The sequence below is a fragment of the Oncorhynchus nerka genome, linkage group LG12 (assembly GCF_034236695.1).
Source record: "Oncorhynchus nerka isolate Pitt River linkage group LG12, Oner_Uvic_2.0, whole genome shotgun sequence".
Taxonomy (NCBI): Eukaryota; Metazoa; Chordata; class Actinopteri; order Salmoniformes; family Salmonidae; genus Oncorhynchus; species Oncorhynchus nerka.
In genome coordinates this window covers 26227227-26253352 of record NC_088407.1, presented here as the reverse complement: position 1 = coordinate 26253352, position 26126 = coordinate 26227227, and the positions used below count along the sequence as shown (strand labels likewise).

General features: G+C 45.5%; 1 protein-coding gene across 4 annotated transcripts in view; it reads left to right on the top strand.

The window, feature by feature from the left end:
- Positions 1–8646: 8646 nt before the first annotated feature.
- The window catches only part of LOC115138008 (RNA-binding protein FXR1-like), a 32260-nt gene continuing 14780 nt past the window's right edge, over positions 8647–26126 (top strand). For all 4 annotated transcript variants that reach the window (XM_029674396.2, XM_029674394.2, XM_029674395.2 and 1 more), the window contains exons 1-2: positions 8647–9348; positions 25434–25486. In XM_029674396.2, the coding sequence (XP_029530256.1) occupies positions 9298–9348; positions 25434–25486 (104 nt within the window). In that variant the 5' untranslated portion in view covers positions 8647–9297. The remainder of the gene's footprint in view (positions 9349–25433; positions 25487–26126) is intronic.

Below are 26126 nucleotides of genomic sequence, written 5' to 3'. Positions count from 1 at the left end.
GGGGCTGGTCTGGTCTTTTCACAGTAAACAGAATAAGAACGGACATCTCTTCCTCTTTGATTCATCTCTAGGTTACTGGTAGTCTCCCTAGGCAGACGGGTTGCCTCCCACATGAGCAATGTGGCAACACACAAGTGATGTTGCTTATGTGTTGCTTTAAGTCTGGGATTAAAGAGACTAGAGATCTGAGCTCTTAGAGCACTCAAAACACTGAAGTTGTGGTTGAATTGTGTTTTGATTGGTGAACGGGTTTAGGTACTTACAGAATGGGTCAACGATGGTTCATGTTCCGATCTGTTGTGTTTTGATTGGTGAACGGGTTTAGGTACTTACAGAATGGGTCAACGATGGTTCATGTTCCGATCTGTTGTGTTTTGATTGGTGAACGGGTTTAGGTACTTACAGAATGGGTCAACGATGGTTCATGTTTCCGATCTGTTGTGTTTTGATTGGTGAACGGGTTTAGGTACTTACAGAATGGGTCAACGATGGTTCATGTTCCGATCTGTTGTGTTTTGATTGGTGAACGGGTTTAGGTACTTACAGAATGGGTCAACGATGGTTCATGTTCTGATCTGTTGTGTTTAGATTGGTGAACGGGTTTAGGTACTTACAGAATGGGTCAACGATGGTTCATGTTCCGATCTGTTGTGTTTTGATTGGTGAACGGGTTTAGGTACTTACAGAATGGGTCAACGATGGTTCATGTTCCGATCTGTTGTGTTTTGATTGGTGAACGGGTTTAGGTACTTACAGAATGGGTCAACGATGGTTCATGTTCCCATCTGTTGTAACTGTTGTATGAAATTCATGTCAGTAACATTTTCTGCTACGATAACTTTGGCAGTTACTTAGATGTATTATTATATGAAATTACAGCTTTTATTCTCTTATTAATAACTTATCATCTGCTCTAGAGCTGAATATAAAGCTATTATTTAAAAAGCCAGCACACCATTCATGATTTATTTCACGTACAAATTCCAGGATGCACTGTATTGATTGTGATATAAAAGCATTAATGGTAATGAAAGTGCTTTTACCCACACAATGTTTAGAACTTGTTGCGCCTTAACTGCTTGAACGGTTTCACATAACCATTTTAATTGTCAGTTTCCGGGTATGACATAAAAATAGCATACAGCATAAAAAAGAATGACTTCTCATCGAAGAGCCACAAAAAAACATCTCAAAGTCTTCCTGCTTCTGAAGGTGATGGTGATGGTCAGGTCTACTCCATGTCTCGAAGGGGTGGAGATGCAGAAAACAAGACTGGATACACAGAGTCAAATTCACACACGGGTGGATGGGTCGACACACAGCTAATGAGAGTGTGTACTGTAGGTTCTCTCTGGCAACCAAATGTGTCTGTGTGGAGGGAAGAACCTGTGTGTGTGTGTGTGTGTGTGTGCATGTGTGCGTGCGTGCGTGTGTGTGTGTGTGAGTGAGTGTGTGTCACTCATGACATTGTTATACTGTCATAAAGTGACCTGGATCTGAGGCATCTCCCTAAACTCCTGCCTGCAGCCCACTGGGCACCTTGGATATAATATCATTGGTGTGTGTGTGTTTGTGTTTGTGTGTGCGCGCTTGTCAATGCATTAATGTATGTGTGTGTGGAGATAATATCATTGGTCACAGCTGTGGTGTGTGTGTGTGTCACTGTCACTCATGACATTGTCATTGTATACTTCACATAGTGACCTGGATCTTGGTAAACTTCTGCCTGCAGCCCTCTGGGCATCGTGTGTGTATGATGGATGAAATGAGACACTTGAAAAGAAGTTGTTCATATCATTGCAGAGATTTGATGAGCCAGAGGACTATTATGTGTTGTATTGTTTGTTGACAGGGAGTTTTATATATACAGTGCATTCGGAAAGTATTCAAACCCCTTGACATTTTGATTCAATGTATTGTTTTCTTATCAATCTACACACAATACCCCATAATGACAAATTGAAACCAGGTTTTTAGAAATTTTAGCAATTGTATTGAAAATAATATTTACATAAATATTCAGGCCCTTTGCTATGACACTTGAAATTGAGCTTAGGTGCATCCTGTTTCCATTGATCATCCTTGAGATGTTTCTACAACTTGACTGGAATCCAACTGTGGTAAATTAAATTGATTAGACATGATTTGGAACGGCACACACCTGTCTATATAAGGTCCCACAGTTGACCGTGCATGTCAGAGCAAAAATCAAGCCATGAGGTCGAAGGAATTGTCCGTAGCGCCCTGAGACAGGAGTGTGTCTAGACATATCTGGGGAAGCGTACCGAAACATTTCTGCAACATTGAAGGTCCCCAAGAACACAGTGGCCTCCATTCTTAAATGGAAGATGTTTGGAACCACCAAGTCTCTTCCTAGAGCTGGCCGCCCGGCCAAACTGAGCAATCGGGAGAGAAGGGTCTTGGTCAGGGAGGGGACCAAGAACCTGATGGTAACTCTGACATTGCTCTAGATTTCCTCTGTGGAGATGGGAGAACCTTCCAGAAGGACAACCATCTCTGCAGGAACTACACCAATCAGGCCTTTATGGTTGAGTGGCCAGATGGAAGCCATTCCACAGTAAAAGGCACATGACAGTTCGTTTCGAGTTTGCCAAAAGGCACCTAAAGATTCTCAGACCATGAGAAACAAGATTGTCTGGTCTGATGAAACCAAGATTGAACTCTTTGGTCTGAATGCCAAGCGTCACATCTGGAGTAAACCTGGCACCATCCCTACGGTGAAGCATGGTGGTGCTTTTTAGCAGCATCATGTTTTTTTGCAGCATGGACTGGGAGACTTGTCAGGATTGTGGCAAAGATGAACGGAGCAAAATCCAGAGAAATCCTTGATGAAAACCTGCTCTAGAGCACCCAGGACCTTTGACTGGGGCGAAGGTTCACCTTTCAACAGGACAATGACCCTAAGCACACAGGCAAGACAACGCAGGAGTGGCTTCGGGACAGGTCTCTGAATGTCCTTGAGTAGCCCAGCCAGAGCCTGGACTTGAACCTGATCAAACATCTCTTGAGAGACCTGAAAATAGCTGTGCAGCAATGCTCCCCATCCAATCTGACAGAGCTTGAGAGGATCTGCAGAGAAGAATGGGAGAAACTCCCCACATCCAAGTGTGCCATCGACAGAGCCATCACAACATTCAGCCAGCATGACAGATGTTAACAAAGAGCATGATCAACCAATGACATTCCCATTTGTCAAGACTCCTACCGAAGGTGGCTCCCCTTCCTGTTCTGGTGGCGCTCGGCGGTCGTCGTCACCGGCCTACTAGCTGCCACTGATCCCCTTTCCCCCTTTGCTGTTTATTAGTTGCATCTGTGTTTAGTTTAGGTTAATTGGTTGGGCTTTATTTACCAGCCGGCCCGCCTGCTGGTTGTGCGGGATTATTTTCAGTGTACGTGTGGCCACTCAACCATGGGGCGGCAGGGTAGCCTAGTGGTTAGAGTGTTGGACTAATAACCGGAAGGTTGCAAGTTCAAACCCCCGAGCCGACAAGGTACAAATCTGTCGTTCTGCCCCTGAACAGGCAGTTAACCCACTGTTCCTAGGCCGTCATTGAAAATAAGAATTTGTTCTTAACTGACTTGCCTAGTTAAATAAAGGTAAAATAAATTAAAAAACGGCTGTAGGTCACGGTTGTCCGTGTGTTTGTATTTTGCTGGACTGTTTAAGTTCCCCTTGTTTGGGGATTTTGTTTGGGATGGCGTCATTTCACCGTTGCGGTGCATTAAAAGTAGGGCTACCCTGAACTCTCTGCTTCCTGCGCCTGACTTCTTCCTCCACTACACCCTGGGCATTACAGAATCTCGCACCCTTAAAGAATGGAGTCAGCAGGAGCAGCTGCCAACCCCCTCCCGTCGATGGAGGAACGTGTCCTCCACCATACCAGCCTGGATCCCCCTTCTCCTCCCTCCCCCTCCGGCTCCAGTGCTCTCCGTCTTGCGCTCCCGAGGGACTATGATGGAGGAGCGGCGGGGTGTACCTGGCGACCGTGAGGCCCACTCCCTCGGGAGCGGAGAGAGTTAGTGTCCTTGTCTCCTGCCTGACGGGTCATGCTCTGGAGTGGGCAAATGCAGTCTGGAATGGCCCAGACTCTGCGAAGGAGCACTACCCGGAATTCACCCGCCGCTTTCGTGCCGTGTTTGATCACCCTCCAGAGGGCCGAGTGGCGGGTGAGCGACTGTTCCACCTTAGGCAGGAGAAGAGGAGCGCACAGGATTACGCGTTGGAGTTCCGGATCTTGGCCGCTAGGGCTGGGTGGAACGGAGGACATCCGCAGGGAGCTAGCGTGTCGGGACACCGCTCTCTCCCTTGATGAACTCATCCACATGTCTATCCGGCTGGACAATCTGCTGGCTGCCCGCAGGTGTTCGGAGAGGGTCCTGTTCGTTCCACCACCCAGCGTCCTTGCTCCCATTCCTATGGAGTTAGGGGGGGCCGTGCCGAGGGGTACCGGAGGAAGAGGCTCCCCCTGCACCAGCTGTGGTTGGAGAGGACACACGGCCGATCGGTGCTGGGGGGGCCCGTCTGGAAGTCGAGAGGGCAGGCAGAACGCTTCTCGGTCACGCCAGGTGAGTCAGCACCAAACTCACCCAGAACCCCCTGTTGGTCACATGTTTGTCTTGATTTTATTTCTTGATTTTTTTCCCCCCTCTTCCCAGCATAAGCCGCTAGTCGATTCAGGTGCAGCTGGGAACTTTATGGATCGCGGATTCGCCATCAAGCTGGGTGTTCGCTCATGCCGATAGATTCTCCCTTCCCCGTGCACTTCCTAGATAGCCAGCAATTAGGGTTAGGGAGGCCACGTAATCACTGGACATGGTGACGCAAGGGAATCATAGGGAGCGAATTAGTCTCTTCATTATCGATTCGCCTGCATTTCCAGTGGTGCTCGGGATTCCCTGGCTGGCTAGTCACAATCCTAAGATTTCGTGGAGACAGGGGGTTCTCCAGGGGTGGTCAGAGGAGTGTTCTGGAAGGTGTCTGGGAGTTGGTGGAGAGTCCAGACCAGGGTTCCACGGTGCGCATCCCCCACGAATATGCCGATTTGGCAATCGCTTTCAGTAAGAAGAGAGCCACTAAATTACCACCTCATCGACAGGTAAACGCTGTGCTTCCCAAGAGTCATGTGTACCCATTGTCCCAGGAGCAGACGTTGGCTATGGAGACATATGTCACGGAATCTCTGGGGCAGGGGTACATTCAGCCCTCCATCTCACCGGTCTCCTCAAGTTTATTTTTTGTGAAGAAAAAGGAGGGAGGTCTGCGTCTGTGCATTGATTATAGAGGTCTAAATGCCACAGTGGAGTTTCGTTACCCACTACCTCTCATCGCTACGGCGGTGGAATCATTTCACGGAGCACAATTTTTTTACAAAACTGGATCTCAGGAGCGCGTATAGTCTAGTACGTATTCGGGATGGAAACGAGTGTAAAACTGCGTTTAGTACCACATCGGGCCACTATGAGTACCTTGTCATGCCGTATGGGTTAAAGAATGCTCCAGACGTCTTTCAGTCCTTTGTAGACGAGATTCTCAGGGACCTGCACGGGCAGGGCGTGGTTGTCTATATCGATGATATTCTGATCTATTCCGCCACCCGCTCTGTGCATGTGTCTCTGGTACGCAAGGTGCTTGGTAGACTGCTGGAGCATGACCTATACGTCAAGGCTGAGAAGTTTGTGTTCTCCAAATGAGCCGTCTCCTTCCTGGGTTATCGCATTTCCACCTCGGGGGTGGTGATGGAGTGTGACCGCATTAAGGCCGTGCGTAATCGGCCGATTCCTACCACGGTGAAGGAGGTTTATCCGGGGTTTTGGCCAGGTAGCGGACCCCATTACCTCACTGCTGAAGGGGGGGCCTGGGTGTTTGCGGTGGTCAATAGGTTGAAGGCGCTGTTCATGGATGCACCTGTGTTGGCGCACCCGGACCCCTCTCAAGCATTCAAAGTGGAGGTGGACGCATCTGAGGCTGGGGTGGGTGCCGTGCTATCACAGCGCTGGGTACGCCACCAAAACTCCGCCCCTGCGCTTTCTTTTCAAGGAAGCTCAGTCCGGCGGAGCGTAACTATGATGTGGGGGACCGGGAGTTGTTAGTGGTGGTCAAGGCCCTGAGGGTGTGGAGACACTGGCTTGAGGGGGCTAGGCACCCCTTTCTCATCTGGACCGACCACCAGAATCTGGAGTATATTCCGGCAGCTAGGAGACTGAATCCGCTTCAGGCAAGGTACTAGCCATGTTCTTCACCCGATTCAGGTTCACTCTGTCTTATAGACCAGGCTCCCTGAACATAAAGGCCGACGCGCTGTCCCGTCTCTATGACACGGAGGATCGGTCCACCGAGCTTACTCCCATCCTTCTAGCCTCGAGGCTGATGGCACCAGTGGTATGGGAGGTGGACTCGGACATCGAGCGAGCGTTACGGGTGGAGCCTGCGCCTCCTCAGTGTCCGGCTGGGCCTAAGTACGTGCCGCTTGGTGTCCGGGACCAACTGATTTGGTGGGCTCACACCCTACCCTCCTCGGGTCATCCTGGGGTGGCGAGGACAGTGCGTGTCCTCCGGGGGAAGTATTGATGGCCCACCTTGGCTAGGGACGTTAGGGTTTATGTCTCTTCCTGTTCGGTGTGCGCCCAGAGTAAGGCTCCTAGGAACCTTCCTAGAGGGAAGTTACAACCCCTTCCCGTTCCACAACGGCCATGGTCTCACTTATCAGTGGATTTCCTGACCGATCGCCCCCCGTCTCAGGGGAACACTACGATTTTGGTGGTTGTGGATCGGTTTTCTAAGTCCTGCCGTCTCCTCCCGTTGCCTGGTCTCCCTACAGCCCTACAGACTGCGGAGGCGTTATTTCCCCCCGTCTTCCGGCACTACGGGGTGCCGGAGGACATCGTCTCTGATCGGGGTCCCCAGTTCACGTCCCGGGTATGGAGGGCGTTCATGGAGCGTTTGGGGGTCTCGGTCAGCCTGACCTCCGGTTATCACCCCGAGAGTAATGGGCAGGTGGAGAGAGTGAACCAGGAGGTGGGTAGGTTTCTGCGGTCGTATTACCAGGACCGGCCCAGGGAGTGGTCTAGGTACGTCCCTTGGCCCAAAACTCACTCCGTCACTCCTCGACGAACCTATCACCGTTTCAGTGTGTGTTGGGCTACCAGCCGGTCCTGGCACCTTGGCATCCGAGTCGGACGAGGCTCCTGCGGTGGAGGAGTGGGTGCAGCGCTCCAAGGAGACCTGGAGGGCCGGCAGGAATCGCGCAAACAAGCCAGTGGACGGCAGAAGAGGAGTGCTGACCGCCAACGCAGTGGGGCCCCCTGCTTCCTGCGCCTGACTTCTTCCTCCACTATACCCCGGGCGTTACACCATTCTTGCTCTTTTTCAACTAAATGGTTTATGTCACCATAGATCTGTCAGACCCATGTGGCAAAGTCATTATAGCTGTCACTATTCTTGACCTGTGAAACCTAGTGTCTAGTCACCACAGCTGACCCTTCAGGCCGGGATGACATTCCCCCTGTTCCCCCAAATCACGCTTAAAGGGGAAACCTGCAGTTCACACAATAACAAAGAGGCCACCAGACCGCTCTTTTTGGTAAAAAGCTGAGGGATAGCACTAGAGAAATGTAACTACTCTCAAATTCATAGACAAAGCTATGGATGCAAGGACAGAAGTTTTAACCATGTTTTAAAGCTATACAATGTTTTTTTTTTACAATTGGATTGATTACAAACAATGGAGTAAAGCATGCTTATATTTTGTGTTCTGATGGAGTGTGACAGTTGAACTAAGCTCCTGCTGCGTTAATAAGTGATATTCTTCAAGATTCAATTGGTATAACGTTATAGCATTCATTTCAAAGTCCAAAGATGGATGTTGCAATTGCTGATTAACCCCTTTAAATTAATCAGATCAGCACTACCACTTTGAGACACTTTTTGAATAGGTGCCCTGGTCCATAATAGTCATTCATGGTCCCTCAGATGGAGTTTTGTAACTTTGGTTCTTGCATAATGTAACAACTGACTGGGCACTGATTGGTAGAGGGCTCAGTCAGCTGTTACAAGCTCTCCTGTACAGGTTTGGCAGGGGTAAGCCGTCACTGTATAAAAAATACCTCTTAACTAGGACTGGACATTGAGGCCGTTTTTCTGAAAGTATGTCACTTCACTTGCAAATGTGAATACCTGCATTTTCAAATTTCTATATACCCGGTAGCCTACTAATGGATCTAAAAAAACAAACATGCAAAGTGTACATTGTTTTTCTTCCACAAATATTTATTTCATATGAATATGAATGTGGTCTGCACATTTATGAACGGGATTTGATCATTTTCATAGACTACCCCTGGACTCAATTAAATCACAATAAGGATGGGAATGTAGAGGTCCACAAAATTAGCTTGCCATTTTAGTCAGTAATTTGGGTAACATAACTGACAGGCAGTATCTCCAATAGAGATGCGTAAAATAGATATTTGGCTCAATTATTGGATGAAACACAGACCGGCCTCTAACTATTGAACCAATGAAAAATATATATATTTGATTTGCGGTCATATTGACCAATGATAAGTCAGTATGCTATTTTGGGTGTATCTTTCAAGAATGCGGGGTGGGCTTATCGAGATCATTCAGTACCTCACTGATGTACTCTGTCGGCGTGCGTTTGAGGGACGGGTGGTTGGAGTATTAGGAGTTGTCGGGCGATAGTGCACCACAAACGCTTAGTTCGGGAGGATACTTTTTTTGCTAAAATATACTTAAAAACAACAAAAGGAATCCCAGCGATGACTTAATACAGTAACTTCTCTCCGACTGCTGCATGTATACGCCTGTTTTGGCATCCCGCAAGTGACGGAATCAAGGTGTCGGTGATAGCTAGCTGCTTGCTAACATCTTCCTTTCACATAGCATCATTAGCTTTGAAGCACATTGCAACTAGACCGCCGCGGGCCCCCTCAACGCAGGACAGCACCTTGCTAGTGCCGTTGCACGCTAGCTAACAAAGGTATCGTCGATAGTTTGCTAACGTTAGCTAGGTAGTGAGCTAACGTGAAGTTGACCGCTGGAGACGCTAACGTTAGCTATTCGTTGATCCCATAATCAACACCCAACTCCCCGATCCCTTCACCCCTCTCCCTCCACCTCCCGAAACACTGGAAATCCACAAGCGGCCGGAGAGCGGCGACGGGCCAGCGGCAGAGAAGCTGGGGGTGGTACCGGAACCGCACGGAGTCGTAGCGGCTCAATCAGAGAAGCCCAGTCGTGCGGACCTACCGACGACTATGGACGGGCTGGCGGTGGAGGTTCGCGGTTCGAACGGGGCCTTCTACAAGGTAAATGAAATAGTGCAGTGATTAACGTTAGCTAAGGATGCACAACTGGTAAACAATTGCAAATATTGATGTCGACAGTTTTGTTCTAACTAGCTAGCAAATACCAACTAGCGTTGGTAACGTTAACTAACTAGCTGGCAGATTTGGTTAGCAGCATCATTCATTGAGAGTAGGCCCAAAAAATGTTAAGATCGCTATTCCTGGATTTTTTTTGTTCATCAGGTCACCGTTGGCCATTGTGGAGCACGCTTGTTGTGGCCTGGTTTTGGTCAATTCTAAATGTCAATTTTACACTTTGTTGGCTGTCTTGAGCTAGTCAGCAAACCATCTTCTCGGGGCACTCCTTTCTTTGGTAGGAGTTGCTAGCTAATCACTCACATTTGCTAGCGAGAATAAGGGCGGTGGAAGGATGGACAATCTAAAATGTTCTGAGATCTCGACCTGTTTGTTTACTGTCCCGGGTGAGACATAGCAAAGTAAGTAGCCTAACTGACGTAATGTATTTGATTCGTCTTTCTAAGCAGGTACCTACTATAATGCTGTTAAATTATTTCCACTTTCTCACATTGTTCCCTAAGTTTTTTTTCTAACAATTTCTCGTTCAAACGAGGAGGCTGAGTCAGCCTACGTTAGTACAGTGAATCAAATTATTTACATTGATAGTTAGTCATATCATGGCTGTTTCCAAACATCACACCACAGTGACAACCAAATTAGGTGACTCAACATAAGGGAGTCAATGCATTCATTTTCATTATGAGGATGTCAGTTATTTTATTCAGTGATTCAAGTTGAGTCAAATGACTACATTTAACGTCAGTAAGGCAGAAGTCCCTGTGCAAATGCTTGCTGTAGTTTAGTAAAACAGACAGTTTGTGTACTGGCAGACAGTTGAATAGGCCCTAGTGATTTGCTAATGGTTGAATGGCTCAGTTGAGCCTGCCTGACAGTAACTGAAGAACTGAAGCAGGTGTTGGTGGAACAGGTGATCCTAATCTCAGCACCCTTCCAGTCCAAATTTTCATTCACTCTGTCCTGTTTTTTCTCTAGCTCTGCTCTCCCCTTGTGGTTTAAATCCCTCAAACTCAAACTCTGGACCTCAAAGACAGTTCCACTGCATTTTTTTATTGTTTCCATCTAATTAGGGATGGATTTAGACCTTGACACCAGGTGGGTGCAATTAATTATCAGGTAGAACAGAACCAACTGTTTCAGGATCTCGTAGGGTAAGAGTTTAATACCCCTGGTTTGGACTATATTTATTCTCCTCCTCCCTCACACCTGTTCTGTTAACTTTGTGACATTTTGTCTCTACGGCCTGAAAGTATACAATCCATTCACCTTTACAGTGCCTTTAGAAAGTATTCACATCTTTTCACATTTGGTTGCCTTACAGCCTTCATTTAAAATGTATTAAATTGAGATTTTTTGGGGGGTGTAACTGGCCTACACACTACCCTGTGATGTCAAAGTGGAATTGTGTTTTTGAAAATGTTTACCTATTCATTCAAATGAAAAGCTGAAGTGTCAATATGTGTTCAATCCCTTTGTTATGCTAGCCTAAATAAGTTCAGGAGTGAAAATGTGCATAACAAGTCACATAATAAGTTCCATGGACTCTATGTGCATTAAGTGTTTTAACATGATTTTTGAATTACCCCATCTCTGTACTCCACATACAATTATCTGTAAGATCCCTAAGTCGACTAGTGAATTTCAAACACAGATTCAACCACAAAGACTTGGAAGGTTTTCCAATGCCTTGCAAAGAAGGGCACCATTGATAGATGGGTACAAAAAAAACCACATTGAATATACCTTCGAGCATGGTGAAGTTCATTACGCTTTGGATGGTGTATCAATACATCCAGTCACTACAAATATACAGGCGTCGTTCCTAACTGTTGTCGGAGAGGAATGGGGGTTACGCCGGGATTTCACAGAGGCCAATGGTGACTTTAAAACAGTTACGAAGTTTAATGGCTGTGATATGATAGCACTCAGGATAGATCAACAACATTCTAGTACTCTACAATACTAACCTAATTGACAGAGTGAAAAGGAAGCCTGTATAGAATAAAGTAATGTGGCAAAGCAATTCACTTTTTGGCTTGAATACAAAGTGTTATGTTTGGGGCATATCCAACACATTACTGAGTATCACCACTAATTTCCAGCATAGTGCTGTCTGCATCATGTTGTGGGTATGCTTGTAATAGTTAAGGACTGGAGTTTTTCAGGATAAAAAAATGGAATGGAGCTAAGCACAGGGAAAATCCTATTGGGGGAACCTGTTTGTCTGCTTTCCATCAGACATTGGGAGATTAATTCACATTTCAGCAGGACAATAGCCTAAAACACAAGGCCAAATCAACACTGAAGTTGATAAGCAAGAATACAGTGAATGTCTCAGTGGCCAAGTTAGATTTGACTTAAATCTACATGAACCTATTGCAAGACCTGAAAATGGTTGTCTAGGAATGATTAAAAAAATAAACAACAATGGGCAAATATTTGATCTTAGACTTAACCAGAGTCTCAACTGTAAACACTGCCAAATGTGCTTCAAAGTATTGACTCTGTTGTAAATAAGATTTCTGTGTTCTATTTAAAAATATATATTTTACCCCTTTTCTCTCCAATTTCTTGGTATCCAATTGTTTAGTAGCTACTATCTTGTTTCATCGCTTCAACTCCCGTACAGGCTCGGGAGAGACGAAGGTTGAAAGTCATGCGTCCTCCGATAGACAACCCAAAGAAGCCGCACTGCTTCTTAACACAGCGCCATCCAACCCGGAAGCTAGCCGCACCAGTGTGTCGGAGGAAACACTGTGCACCTGGCAACCTTGGTTAGCGCGCACTGCGCCCGGGCCACCACAGGAGTCGCTGGTGCACGATGAGACAAGGATTTCCCTACCGGCCAAGCCCTCCCTAACCCAGAGTCTCTGGTGGCACAGCTGGTGCTGCAGTACAGCGCCCTTAACCACTGCACCACCCGGGAGGCCCTTGTGTTCTATTTGAAACAATTTTGGTGAGAAAAAAAATCTCACTTTGTCCTTACGCATTATTTTGTGTAGATGAGTGAGTGTAAATTTTTATCCATTTTGAATTCGGACTGTGCCACATGTTGATTTTAAATCAAGGGGTATGAATACTTTCTGAAGGCACTGTACTAATCTCCTCTCACTCTTGTTCATATCAAGCACACATATCAAGCGTTTTCGACATCCCTTAATTTATCTAGGAAACCTGTGAGAGCAGCACCTTTGACTTGTTTATATATACAATATCAGTCAAAAGTTTGGACAGCCCTACTCATTCCATTGTTTTTCTTAGTTTTTACTGTTATCTACTTTGTAGAATAATAGTGAAGACATCAAAACTATGCAATAACACATTTGGAATCATGTATTAACCCAAAAAGTTTTAAACAAATATATTTGACCTTCAAAGTAGCCACCCTTTGCCTTGACAGCTTTGTTTACTCTTGGCATTCTCTCAACCAGCTTCATGAGGTAGTCACCTGGAATGCATTTCAATTATCAGGTGTGCTTCGTTAAGTTTGTGGAATTTCTTTTGTTAATGCATTAGTAGTAGTACAGAAGATAGCCCTATTTGGTAAAATACCAAGTCCATATTATGGCAAGAACCGCTCAAATAAGCAAAAAGAAATGACAGTCCATCGTTACGATAAGACATGGTCAGCCAATCCGGAAAATGTCAAGAACTTTGAAAGTTTATAAAAGTGCAGTCGCAAAAACCAACAAGCGCTATAATGAACCTGACTCTCACGAGGACTGCCACAGGAATGGAAGACCCAGAGTTACCTCTGCTGCAGAGGATATGTTTATTAGTTACAAGCTTCAGAAATTGCAGCCCAAATAAATGCTTCGGATTTCAAGTAACAGACATCTCAACATCAACTGTTCAGAGGAGATTGCTTGAATCAGGCATTCATGGTTGAATTGCTGCAAAGAAACCACTACTAAAGGACACCAATAAGAAGAGACTTGCTTGGGCTAAGAAACACGAGTGATGGACATTAGACCGGTGGAAATCTGTCCTTTAGTCTGAGTCCAAATTTGCGATTTTTGGTTACAACTGCTTTGTCTTCGTGAGATGCAGGGTAAGTGGACGGATGCTCTCCGCACGTGTAGTTCCCACCGTGAAGCATGGAGGAGGTTGTGTTATGGTGTGGGGCTGCTTTGCTGGTGACTCGAGGTGATTTATTTAGAATTCAAGGCACACGTAACCAGTATGGCTACCACAGCATTCTGCAGTGATACGCCATCTCATCTGATTTTTCAACAAGATAATGACCCAAAACACCTCCAGGCTTGGGTAAGGGCTATTTTACCGAGAGAGTGATGGAGTGCTGCATCAGATGACCTGGCCTCCCCAATCCCCCGACCTCAACCAAATTGAAATGGTTTGAGATGATTTGAACCGCAGCATGAAGGAAATGCAGCCAAAAAATGCTCAGTATATGTGGGAACTCCTTTAAGACTATTCGAAAAGCATTCCTCATGATGCTGGTTGAGAGAATGCCAAGAGTAAACGAAGCTGTCATCAAGGCAAAGGGTGGCTACTTTGAATAATAAAACATCCAAATATATTTAGATTTAAAATTGGATTGTTTACTACCTGATTCCGTATGTGTTTTCATCGTTAAGTCTTCACTTATTCTACAATGTAGAAAATAGTAAAATTAAAGAGAAACCCTTGAATGAGCAGGCATGTCCAAACTTTTGACTGGTTATGTATATATGTATTTATTGGGGTGGCAGGTAGCCTAGTGGTTAGCGCTTTGGGCCAGTAGCTGAAAGGTTGTTAGATTCAATTCCCGAGCTGACAAGGTCAAAATCTGTCGTTCTGCCCCTGAACAAGGCCGTCACTGCAAATAAGAATTTGTTCCTTAATGACTTGCCTAGCTAAATAAAAAATGACATAAACTATAGTTAAGTTTGGGGTCACTTGGAAATGTCCCTTAAAAATGCACTTTTGTCCATTAAAATAACATCAAATTGATCAGAAATACAGTGTAGATATTAATGTTGTAAATGACTATTGTAGCTGTAAATGGCAGATTATTTTTTAATGGAATTTCTACATAGGCGTACACAGGCCCATTATCAGCAACCATCACTCCTGTGTTCCAGTGTCACGTTTTAGCTAATCCAAGTTCATTTTAAAAGGCTAATTGATCATTAGAAACCCCTTTTGCAATTGTTAGCACAGCTGAAAGCTGTTCTGATAAAAGAAGCAATAGAACTGTCCTTTCGACTAGCTGAGTATCTGGCGCATCAGCATTTGTGGTTTCGAATACAGGCTCAAAATGGCCAGAAACAAAGAACCAACTTCTGAAACGCATCAGTTTATTATTGTTCTGAGAAATGAAGGCTATTCCATGCGAGAAATGTACGAGATCTTCAGTTTCCTGGCTAGCGCTGTGTGCTACTCCCTTCACAGACAAGCGCAAACTGGCTCTAACCAGATGAGAAAAAGGAGTGGGAGGCCCCGGTGTACTTGTCCGATTACTCAATTGCACAAGTGTCTAGTTTGAGAAACAGACACCTCGCAAGTCCTCAACTGGCAGATTCATTAAATAGTACCCGCACAACACTAGTCTCTAACGTCAACAGTGGAGAGGCGACTTCGGGATGTTGGCATTCTCAAATAACTTCTCAATATTTTTTAGTCCATTTCGAGAGAACGTGGGAAACATTTTAATAATTAGGGGTGGGAATAGGCTTCCATAGTCTTTCCCTGTGTATTCCTAAAGTTAAGGATGCATGATATATCGGTATCGGACGATATTCAATCAAAATGCCAACATCTGTCGGCTGATGTGCAAAACCGATGTCAAAGCTGACTTGCGTACCTAAATAATGTAGGTACATGACGTAATGACGCCACGTAAAAAAAAATGCGCTACACGTGCAACACACCATTCCTAACCTACCCCACAATGTCTGCTGTGTGGATCAAGCAGTCATTTGAAAGAGTAACAATTTCAGCGAGACGACAACTTGAAGGCGAAGTCCATTAAAGCCAAGATAATTAATTTCATTGCCCTTGACAATCAACTGTTCTGTCATGGGTGACGTTGGCTTTCGCCGACTGGTCAAGCACCGGTTAACACTACCAAGTGCGCTATTTTTCCGATAATGTCCTACTGGAGTTACACAGTAATAGCATCACTGCTATTAGCTTCATGACATACATACTATGGAATGGTGTTTAGGTCTTTGCGTGTCAAAAAAGAGACGGTAGCACTGTCAAAGCTGTACAAAAAAGTCAGCAAACACTGGCCACGAACGATGTGTTTACAATTCCGCGTTGGTAATAAAGCATTTGTTCGACTGCAACTTCTGTGTTAGCTAGCTTTAGCTTGGTACCTAGCTAGCACCAATACAACCAGCCTGAAAACAATGACCAGTAAAAACTGTAGTCATTTTCATTATTCTTAGCAATGATTTAGGAATCCTTGTAAGTATTGACTAGGTTGCCACTTGTTGTTCACCTATTGAAATTGAACTTCAGTTCACGAAAATGAATATCTAGCCAGCTACCTAACCCTGTTGCCCAAAGCTAACGTTATAAGTAGCCAGCAAGCTTCATGTGGCTAGTGAGGGCTTGACCAGGTTGTGTGTTGTGAAGCTAGCCAAATTAAGGCATAGGCATAATAGTGGAATTTGCAGTTTGTCAATGACTGATGCAAATTAATACAAATAGTAGAATTATACCATACTTTCATTTCGAACGCTAACCGCAAAGTCCATTATCGTGGCTAATCCTTATTGTAGCTAGCTTCACTTAGATCAAATCAAATCAAATTGTATTTGTCACATACACATGGTTAGCAGATGTTAATGCGAGTGTAGCGAAATGCTTGTGCTTCTAGTTCCGACAATGCAGTGATAACCAACAAGTAATCTAACTAACAATTCCAAAACTACTGTCTTATACACAGTGTAAGGGGATAAGGAATATGTACATAAGGATATATGAATGAGTGATGGTACAGAGCAGCATACAGTAGATGGTATCGAGTACAGTATATACATATGAGATGAGTATGTAGACAAAGTAAACAAAGTGGCATAGTTAAAGTGGCTAGTGACATAAGAATGCAGTCGATGATCTAGAGTACAGTATATACATATGCATATGAGATGAATAATGTAGGGTAAGTAACATTATATAAGGTAGCATTGTTTAAAGTGGCTAGTGATATATTTACATTTCCCATCAATTCCCATTATTAAAGTGGCTGGAGTTGGGTCAGTGTCAATGACAGTGTGTTGGCAGCAGCCACTCAATGTTAGTGGTGGCTGTTTAACAGTCTGATGGCCTTGAGATAGAAGCTGTTTTTCAGTCTCTCGGTCCCAGCTTTGATGCACCTGTACTGACCTCGCCTTCTGGATGATAGCGGGGTGAACAGGCAGTGGTTCGGGTGGTTGATGTCCTTGATGGTCTAACATCGGGTGGTGTAGGTGTCCTGGAGGGCAGGTAGTTTGCCCCCGGTGATGCGTTGTGCAGACCTCACTACCCTCTGGAGAGCCTTACGGTTGAGGGCGGAGCAGTTGCCGTACCAGGCGGTGATACAGCCCGCCAGGATGCTCTCGATTGTGCATCTGTAGAAGTTTGTGAGTGCTTTTGGTGACAAGCCGAATTTCTTCAGCCTCCTGAGGTTGAAGAGGCGCTGCTGCGCCTTCTTCACGACGCTGTCAGTGTGAGTGGACCAATTCAGTTTGTCTGTGATGTGTATGCCGAGGAACTTAAAACTTGCTACCCTCTCCACTACTGTTCCATCGATGTGGATAGGGGGTGTTCCTCTGCTGTTTCCTGAAGTCCACAATCATCTCCTTAGTTTTGTTGACGTTGAGTGTGAGGTTATTTTCCTGACACCACACTCCGAGGGCCCTCACCTCCTCCCTGTAGGCCGTCTCGTCGTTGTTGGTAATCAAGCCTACCACTGTTGTGTCGTCCGCAAACTTGATGATTGAGTTGGAGGCGTGCGTGGCCACGCAGTCGTGGGTGAACAGGGAGTACAGGAGAGGGCTCAGAACGCACCCTGTGGGGCCCCGTGTTGAGGATCAGCGGGGAGGAGATGTTGTTGCTACCCTCACCACCTGGGGGCGGCCCGTCAGGAAGTCCAGTACCCAGTTGCACAGGGCGGGGTCGAGACCCAGGGTCTCGAGCTTGATGACGAGCTTGGAGGGTACTATGGTGTTGAATGCCGAGCTGTAGTCGATGAACAGCATTCTCACATAGGTATTCCTCTTGTCCAGGTGGGTTAGGGCAGTGTGCAGTGTGGTTGAGATTGCATCGTCTGTGGACCTATTTGGGCGGTAAGCAAATTGGAGTGGGTCTAGGGTGTCAGGTAGGGTGGAGGTGATATGGTCCTTGACTAGTCTCTCAAAGCACTTCATGATGACGGAAGTGAGTGCTACGGGCGGTAGTCGTTTAGCTCAGTTACCTTAGCTTTCTTGGGAACAGGAACAATGGTGGCCCTCTTGAAGCATGTGGGAACAGCAGACTGGTATAGGGATTGATTGAATATGTCCGTAAACACACCGGCCAGCTGGTCTGCGCATGCTCTGAGGGCGCGGCTGGGGATGCCGTCTGGGCCTGCAGCCTTGCGAGGGTTAACACGTTTAAATGTCTTACTCACCTCGGCTGCAGTGAAGGAGAGACCACATGTTTTCGTTGCAGGCCGTGTCAGTGGCACTGTATTGTCCTCAAAGCGGGCAAAAGTTATTTAGTCTGCCTGGGAGCAAGACATCCTGGTCCGTGACTGGGCTGGGTTTCTTCTTGTAGTCCGTGATTGACTGTAGACCCTGCCACATGCCTCTTGTGTCTGAGCCATTGAATTGAGATTCCACTTTGTCCCTGTACTGACGCTTTGCTTGTTTAATAGCCTTGCGGAGGGAATAGCTGCATTGTTTATATTCGGACATGTTACCAGACACCTTGCCCTGATTAAAAGCAGTGGTTCGCGCTTTCAGTTTCACGCGAATGCTGCCATCAATCCACGGTTTCTGGTTTGGGAATGTTTTTATCGTTGCTATGGGAACGACATCTTCGACGCACGTTCTAATGAACTCGCACACCGAATCAGCGTATTCGTCAATATTTCCATCTGACGCAATACGAAACATGTCCCAGTCCACGTGATGGAAGCAGTCTTGGAGTGTGGAGTCAGCTTGGTCTGACCAGCGTTGGACAGACCTCAGCGTGGGAGCCTCTTGTTTTAGTTTCTGCCTGTAGGCAGGGATCAGCAAAATGGAGTCGTGGTCAGCTTTTCCGAAAGGGGGCGGGGCAGGGCCTTATATGCGTCATGGAAGTTAGAATAACAATGATCCAAGGTTTTACCACCCCTGGTTGCGCAATCGATATGCTGGTAAAATTTAGGAGTCTTGTTTTCAGATTAGCTTTGTTAAAATCCCCAGCTACAATGAATGCAGCCTCCGGATAAATGGTTTCCAGTTTGCAAAGAGTTAAATAAAGTTCGTTCAGAGCCATCGATGTGTCTGCTTGGGGGGATATATACGGCTGTGATTATAATCGAGAGAATTCTCTTGAAGATAATGCGGTCTACATTTGATTGTGAGGAATTCTAAATCAGGTGAACAGAAGGATTTGAGTTCCTGTATGTTTCCTTCATCACACCATGTCTCGTTAGTCATGAGGCATACGCCCCCGCCACTCTTCTTACCAGAAAGATGTTTGTTTCTGTCGGCGCGATGTGTGGAGAAACCCGTTGGCTGCACCGCATCGGATAGCGTCTTCCCAGTAAGCCATGTTTCTGTGAAGCAGAGAACGTTGCAGTCTCTGATGTCCCTCTGGAATGCTACCCTTGCTCGGATTTCGTCAACCTTGTTGTCAAGAAGAATGCTGGGGAGTGGTGCGCGATGTGCCCTTTTTCGGAGTCTGACCAGAACACCGCCTCGTTTCCCTCTTTTTCGGAGTCGTTTCCTTGGGTCGCTGCATGCGATCCATTCCGTTGTCCTGTTTGTAAGGCAGAACACCGGATCCGCGTCGCGGAAAACATATTCTTGGTCGTACTGATGGTGAGTTGGCGTTGATCTTATATTCAGTAGTTCTTCTCGACTGTATGTAATGAAACCTAAGATGACCTGGGGTACTAATGTAAGAAATAACACGTAAAAAAACAAAAAACTGCATAGTTTCCTAGGAATGCGAGGCGGCCATCTCAGTCGGCGACGGAAGTTGTTGTTGTTTTTAGATAGGTCCAGCCCTCATTAATCAAATAAGAATTGTCTTATAAATTAGGGTTATTTTAGATGACAGCTATATAGTTAGCTAGATTGTCATTTTGATATGTTTTTGGGGAAGAACATTGTTTGCACAAGTTCCACAGATGTGTGACTAACAGAAATGGAATAATGTGTCCCTGAACAAAAGGGGTCAAAATCAAAAGTCAGTATCTGATGTGGCCACCAGCTTCATTAAGTACTGCAGTGCATCTCCTCCTCATGGACTGCACCAGATTTGCCATTTCTTGCTGTGAGATCTTACCCCGCTCTTCCACCAAGGCACCTGCAAGTTCCTGGACATTTCTGGGGGGAATGGCCCTAGCCCTCACCCTCCGATCCAACAGGTCCCAGACGTGCTCAATGGCATTCGGGTCCGGGCTCTTCGCTGGCCATGGCAGAACACTGACATACCTGTGTTGCAGGACATCACGCACAGAACGAGCACTATGGCTGGTAGCATTGTCATGTCAGGAAGGGTACCACAAAAGGGAGGAGGGTGTCTTCCCTGTAACGCACAGCTTTGAGATTGCCAGCAATGACGTCAAGCTCAGTCTGATGCTGTTACACACCACCCCAGACCATAAGGGACCCTCCACCTCCAAATCGATCCCACTCCAGAGTACAGGCTAGAGGTCAACTGATTAATCGGAATGGCCGATTAATTAGGGCCGATTTCAAGTTTTCATAACAATCGGAAATCTGTATTTTTTTTTTAAATGTATTTTTTAAAGACCTTTATTTAACTAGGCAAGTCAGTTAAGAACATATTCTTATCTTCAATGACTGCCTAGGAACGGTGGGTTAACTGCCTTGTTCAGGGGCAGAAAGACAGATTTTTACCTTGTCAGTTCGGGGGATCCAATCCTGCAACCGTACAGTTAACTCGTCCAACGCAATAACGACCTGCCTCTCTCTCGTTGCACTCCACAAGGAGACTGCCTGTTACGGGTTAACTAGCCTTAAACTTATCTTATAAAAAACAATCAATCATAATCACTAGTTAACTACACATGGTTGATATTACTAGATATTATCTAGAATAATCTGACTGAGCATACAAGTATCTGACTGAGCGGTGGTAGGCAGAAGCAGGCGCGTAAACATTCATTCAAACAGCACTGCTTTGCCAGCAGCTCTTCGGGTCAAGCATTGCGCTGTTTATGACTTCAAGCCTGAGATGAGGTTGGTGTAACTGTTGTCGTGAAATGGCTAGCTAGTTAGCGCGTGCTAATAGCGTTTCAAACATCACTCGCTCTGAGCCTTCTAGTAGTTGTTCCCCTTGCTCTGCTTGGGTAACGCTGCTTCAATGGTGGCTGTTGTCGTTGTGTTGCTGGTTCGAGCCCAGGGAGGAGCGAGGAGAGGGACGGAAGCTATACTGTTACACTGGCAGTACTAAAGTGTCTATAAGAACATCCAATAGTCAAAGTTTAATGAAATACAAATGGTATAGAGGGAAATAGTCCTATAATTCCTATAACTACCACTTAAAACTTCTTACCTGGGAATATTGAAGACACGTTAAAAGGAACCACCAGCTTTCATATGTTCTCATGTTCTGAGCCAGGAACTGAAACGTTAGCTTTCTTACATAGCACATATTGCACTTTCACCCCTCCAACACTTTGTTTTTGCATTATTTAAACCAAATTGAGCATGTTTCATTATTTACTTGAGACTAAATAGATTTTATTGATCGACTATATTAAGTTAAAATAAGTGTTCATGCAGTATTGTTGTAATTGTCATTATTACAAATAAATGAATAAAAAATCGTCCGGTTTAATCGGTATCGGCTTTTTTGGTCCTCCAATATTCGGCATCGGGGTTGAAAAAGCATTATCGGTCGACCTCTAGTACAGGCCCGGTCGACCTCATTTGTGTCTTAAGTTTTCATAACTGTGACCTTAATTGCCTACCATCTGTAAGCTGTTAGTGTCTTAACTCACCCATCCCATCCCGTTAGCGGGAACATTTTGGTCAACATCCGCTGAATTGCCAAATTCAAATTAAATTACTAAAAATATTAAATTTTTATGAAATCACAAGTGCAATATAGCAAAACACAGTTTAGCTTGTTGTTAATCCACCTGGCGTGTCAGATTTCAAAAAAGCTTTTCAGCGAAAGCATACCAAGCGTTGATGTAAGGACATCTCTCTCAGCAGACAGAACATTACAAACAGCTAGCAGCCAAGTAGATTGGTCACGAAAGTCAGAAAAGCAGTAAAATTAATTGCTTACCTTTGATCTTCGGATGTTTGCACTCACGAGACTCCCAGTTACACAAATGTTCCATAAAGATTATTTTTATATCCAAAATACCTCCATTTGTCAGTTGTGTGAACTGCAGGATTCCCCTTTTAAGCGTGATCTGGAGGACCAGGGGGAATGTGGTCCCTGCTTGAGGGGTCAGCTGTGGTGACTAGACACTAGGTTTCACAGGTCAACAATAATGACAGCTATAATGACTTTGCCACTTGGAGATCTATGGTGACATAAACCATTTAGTTGAAAAAGAGCAAGAATGGGAATGTCATTGGTTGATCTTGCGCTTTGTTAACATCTATCATGCTGGCTGAATTGTTGTGACGGCTCTGTCGATGGCACACTTGGATTTGGGGAGTTTGTCCCATTCTTCTCTGCAGATCCTCTCAGGCTCTGTCAGATTGGATGGGGAGCATTGCTGCACAGCTATATCAGTTCTGTTATACTCACAGACAATATTTTGACAGTTTTGGAAACTTAAAAGTTTTCTATCCTAATCTGATAATTATATGCATATTCTAGATTCTGGGCCTGAGAAATAGGCAGTTTCATTTCGGTAAGTTTTTCATCCAAACATCAAAATACTGCCCCCTACACTCAAGTTAACGACCGTTCCACAGGTGCATGTTCATTAATTGTTTATGGTTCATTAAACAAGCATGGGGAACAGTGTTTAACACTTTACAATGAAGATCTGTGAATTTATTTGGATTTTTACACATGTTCTTTGAAAGACAGGGTACTGAAAAGGGGATGTTTAATTTTTTTTTCCGTTTATGTATATGTATAGATCTGTTTTTCTTGAGCGGATGGTCATGGGGCCAAATAAATTGTGTACAGGAACTTAACCACAAGAAGCCCATATGGATATATTTGACTAAAACACCATTTCAAACCTTGCTTAAATTTTGTATACGATCACATGTACACTATATACAAATGAAAGGATTTGGCTATTTCAGCCACACTCGTTGCTGACAGGTGCATAAAATTGATCCAATTGCCATAAACAAACTGAAGAGCTCAGTGACTTTCAACACGTTTCCAACAAGTCTTTCAAAATTCTGCCCTGCTAGTGCTGCTCTGGTAAGTGCTATTATTGTGAAGTGTAAGCATCTAGGATCAACAACGGCTCAGCCGCCAAGTGGTAGGGCACAAGCTCACAGAACGGGACCGCGGAGTGCTGAAGCGCTTAGCGTGTAAAAATCATCTGTCTTCGGTTGCAACACTACCGAGCTCTCAAACTGCCTCTGGAAATAATATCGGGAGCTTCATGAAATGGGTTTCCATGGCCGAGCAGCAACACACAAGCCGAAGATCACCATATGCAATGCCAAGCGTTGGCTGGAGTGACAAAGTTCGCTGCCATCGGACTCTGGATCATTGGAAGCGCATTCTCCTGGAGTGATGAATCACTCTTCACCATATGGCAGGCTGGTGGACAGATCTGGGTTTGGCTGATGCCAGGATAATGCTACCTGCCTCAATGCATAGTGCTAACTGTAAAGTTTGAAGGAAGAATGTCTTGGGCTGTTTTTCATGGTTCGGGCTTGGTCCCTTTAGTTTCAGTGAAGGGTAATCTAAACGATACAGCATACAATGACATTGTACAAAGTGCTTCCAACTTTGTGGCAACAGTTTGGGGAAGGACCTTTACAGTTTCAGCATGACACTGCCCCCTTGCACAAAGTAAGTTCCATACAGAAATGGTTTGTCGAGATCGGTGTGGAAGAACTTGTCTGGCCTACACAGAGCACTGACCTCAATCCCATCGAACACCTTGGGGATGATTTGGAACGCCGGCTGCGAACCAGCCCTAATCGCCTGACATCGGTGCTCAACCTCAATAATAATCTTGTGGCTGAATGGAAGCAAGTCCCCGCAGCAGTGTTCCAACTTCTAGTGGAAAGCCTTCCCAGAAGATTGTAGGCTCTTATAGCATTATGCGTGGGAATACTTTGGAACAGATTTCCAATATTCAAGTGACTTGGAGATTTGCTGGTATTTGTGGTCTTGTGTCCCATATTAAAACAGAAGAGAAAATACCTTACACAGGTGCTTACAGAGACGTCGTCCTATACCAGGGTTGTGTAGAGTAGACCTGGCACCCCCACGCCAGTGTGGTCCGTCTTTGGGCATGTTGGGAGTTATCCTAGTGCAGCACATGGCCGGAGAAGGAGTGACCTCACTACCACCGGGAATGACACTCTAACCTCTGTGCACTCATGCCAAAAGGCATGCCTGACCTTTGACCTGGTAGTAAAATGAACACCATTCATTAGAACTACAGTAAGCCATGTATTGGAATATACTATGCCCGTCTCCTTTCATCAAACAAGGCAGCTATCCAAAGTGTTTTATTTTCTTCTCACCCCCCCCCCCCCTCCCCCCTCTGGTAACTACTAGCTAGCTCGTCTCTGTAGCACTAGCCTGCAGTTTGAGTGACAGCAACACAGACAGTGGCAGTTTGAATTGCACTGTCACAACACAATCTGGCGTCCCTCTGGCTCATTGGCCGTCTCTCTCTGGGGCCGTCTCTCTCTGCCTAAAAGTGGCAGCAGTAGAACTGAAGTTATTGTTAGATTGTGTAGTATAAGGGAATCTGATGCTATCACTTGTAAAGGCCTTTCAGTATGCATAACGCCTGCGCTGCCTCTCGAAACCTTAGGTTTCCTTTCCAGCAGGTGAAGCTCTGACAATCACTCTCCCTCTCAGGCCCTAGTGCCACTGCCAGCGACCTCTTGGCCCCATATAAGGCAGTGTAACACTGAGCACCATGGCAACCTCCCTCCACTACTCCCAACTGTCACCCTTACGGGGAGTTAATGGCACAGTGTGACAGATCTGTGGAGGGCTGACTGATGGATGGGGGACAGATTTGGAGGAGTCTCTTGTAATGGCTGTTGATCCAGTATCACTTAACTTTCTCCAGTGGGGAGGGTTGTGTTGTGCACTTTTGATCTGCGTGCACGCTTGTGCAGTCGGGTCTAGGGTTGTGACGGTTATGGAATTGGGGATAGCTGCCAGCCAAATTACTGCGGTACCATAGTAACCGTTCGAACAGCAACACATTTTTACTCCTGTTTTCTCCTCTGCTCCTGACTGCATGTACCGCAATACAAATCGAATGTATAATACGGGCGTCCTCATTCAAGTCGGAGACTATAATGAGTGGACTGGCGACCATTGCAAGTGTGCGCATGGGAGCAAAACAAGAGGTAAAAGGATGTGGAACCTTCAATGTGCCGTGATTTGTTGATTCAACTCGACTAATAACAAACACTCCATTGCGTGAGCCACTTCGGTCAACATTTGAATAAACATTCTACATTTTTGCAAGGCACAACAATGTTTCCTCACGTTGAGTCCATGTTACTGTAGAAAAGGACTCGACTGCACGAATGCCCCGCCGCCCCCCTCTTCAGTCAGCCATTTGTTCCACTGGTTTTATTTTCAGGACTCTTCATCCATAACCGTGCCAGACCTAGAGACCTGTTTTTACCCTCTGACATGCATCAACCTTTTCTCCTCTTTTTCAGGGGTTCATCAAAGATGTCCATGAAGACTCACTCACAATAGTATTTGAAAACAAGTAAGTTGTTATTTACACTCATGACGTGTAGTAGCTCCTCTATTTGTGAGTTACTGAGTCACAGGTTTATTCTAGTTAGACACACACACCAGTCTACCCACGTTGCTCGAGTCATCGCTCTCCTTGTTTGTTTTACTTTCTTCCTGAAATCCCCATTTCAGCACCACCTGTGCTCGGGACACGGCTGTCCACAAAACCCTTCATAGTAGCGCCCCCCCCCTCCCCCCGTTCCTCTTCCTCTAGTTGACTCTGTCTGTCTGTGGTGTCCCTAAATATAGTCCTCTGGGGTATACAGGCAGGCGTACTGGACAGTGGCCCCTGACATTCTTGGGATGGTTCTGCTGTTCCAACCCCCCCCCCCCGCCTTGTGGAGGAGTAGCTGTTTGTGTGAGATACTACATGACTGATTGAAACCTGTGCTTTCTATGAGTGCCTGCTTTGTTCATATTTTCACCAATATCCTCAACCTGTGTACAGTTCAACCCTATTTTATGTGAAGGCGAGCATAAGTATCTTTCTGTGAATTTGTTAACGAAGCTGCAGTCCATTGAGCTGTTTTTAGGCCGAGCTAGCTGATGTTGTAGTCTTTCAGGTGTCTCCTGTTTGTGAGATGGCTGACCGGTGTGTGTTTGATTGTTTG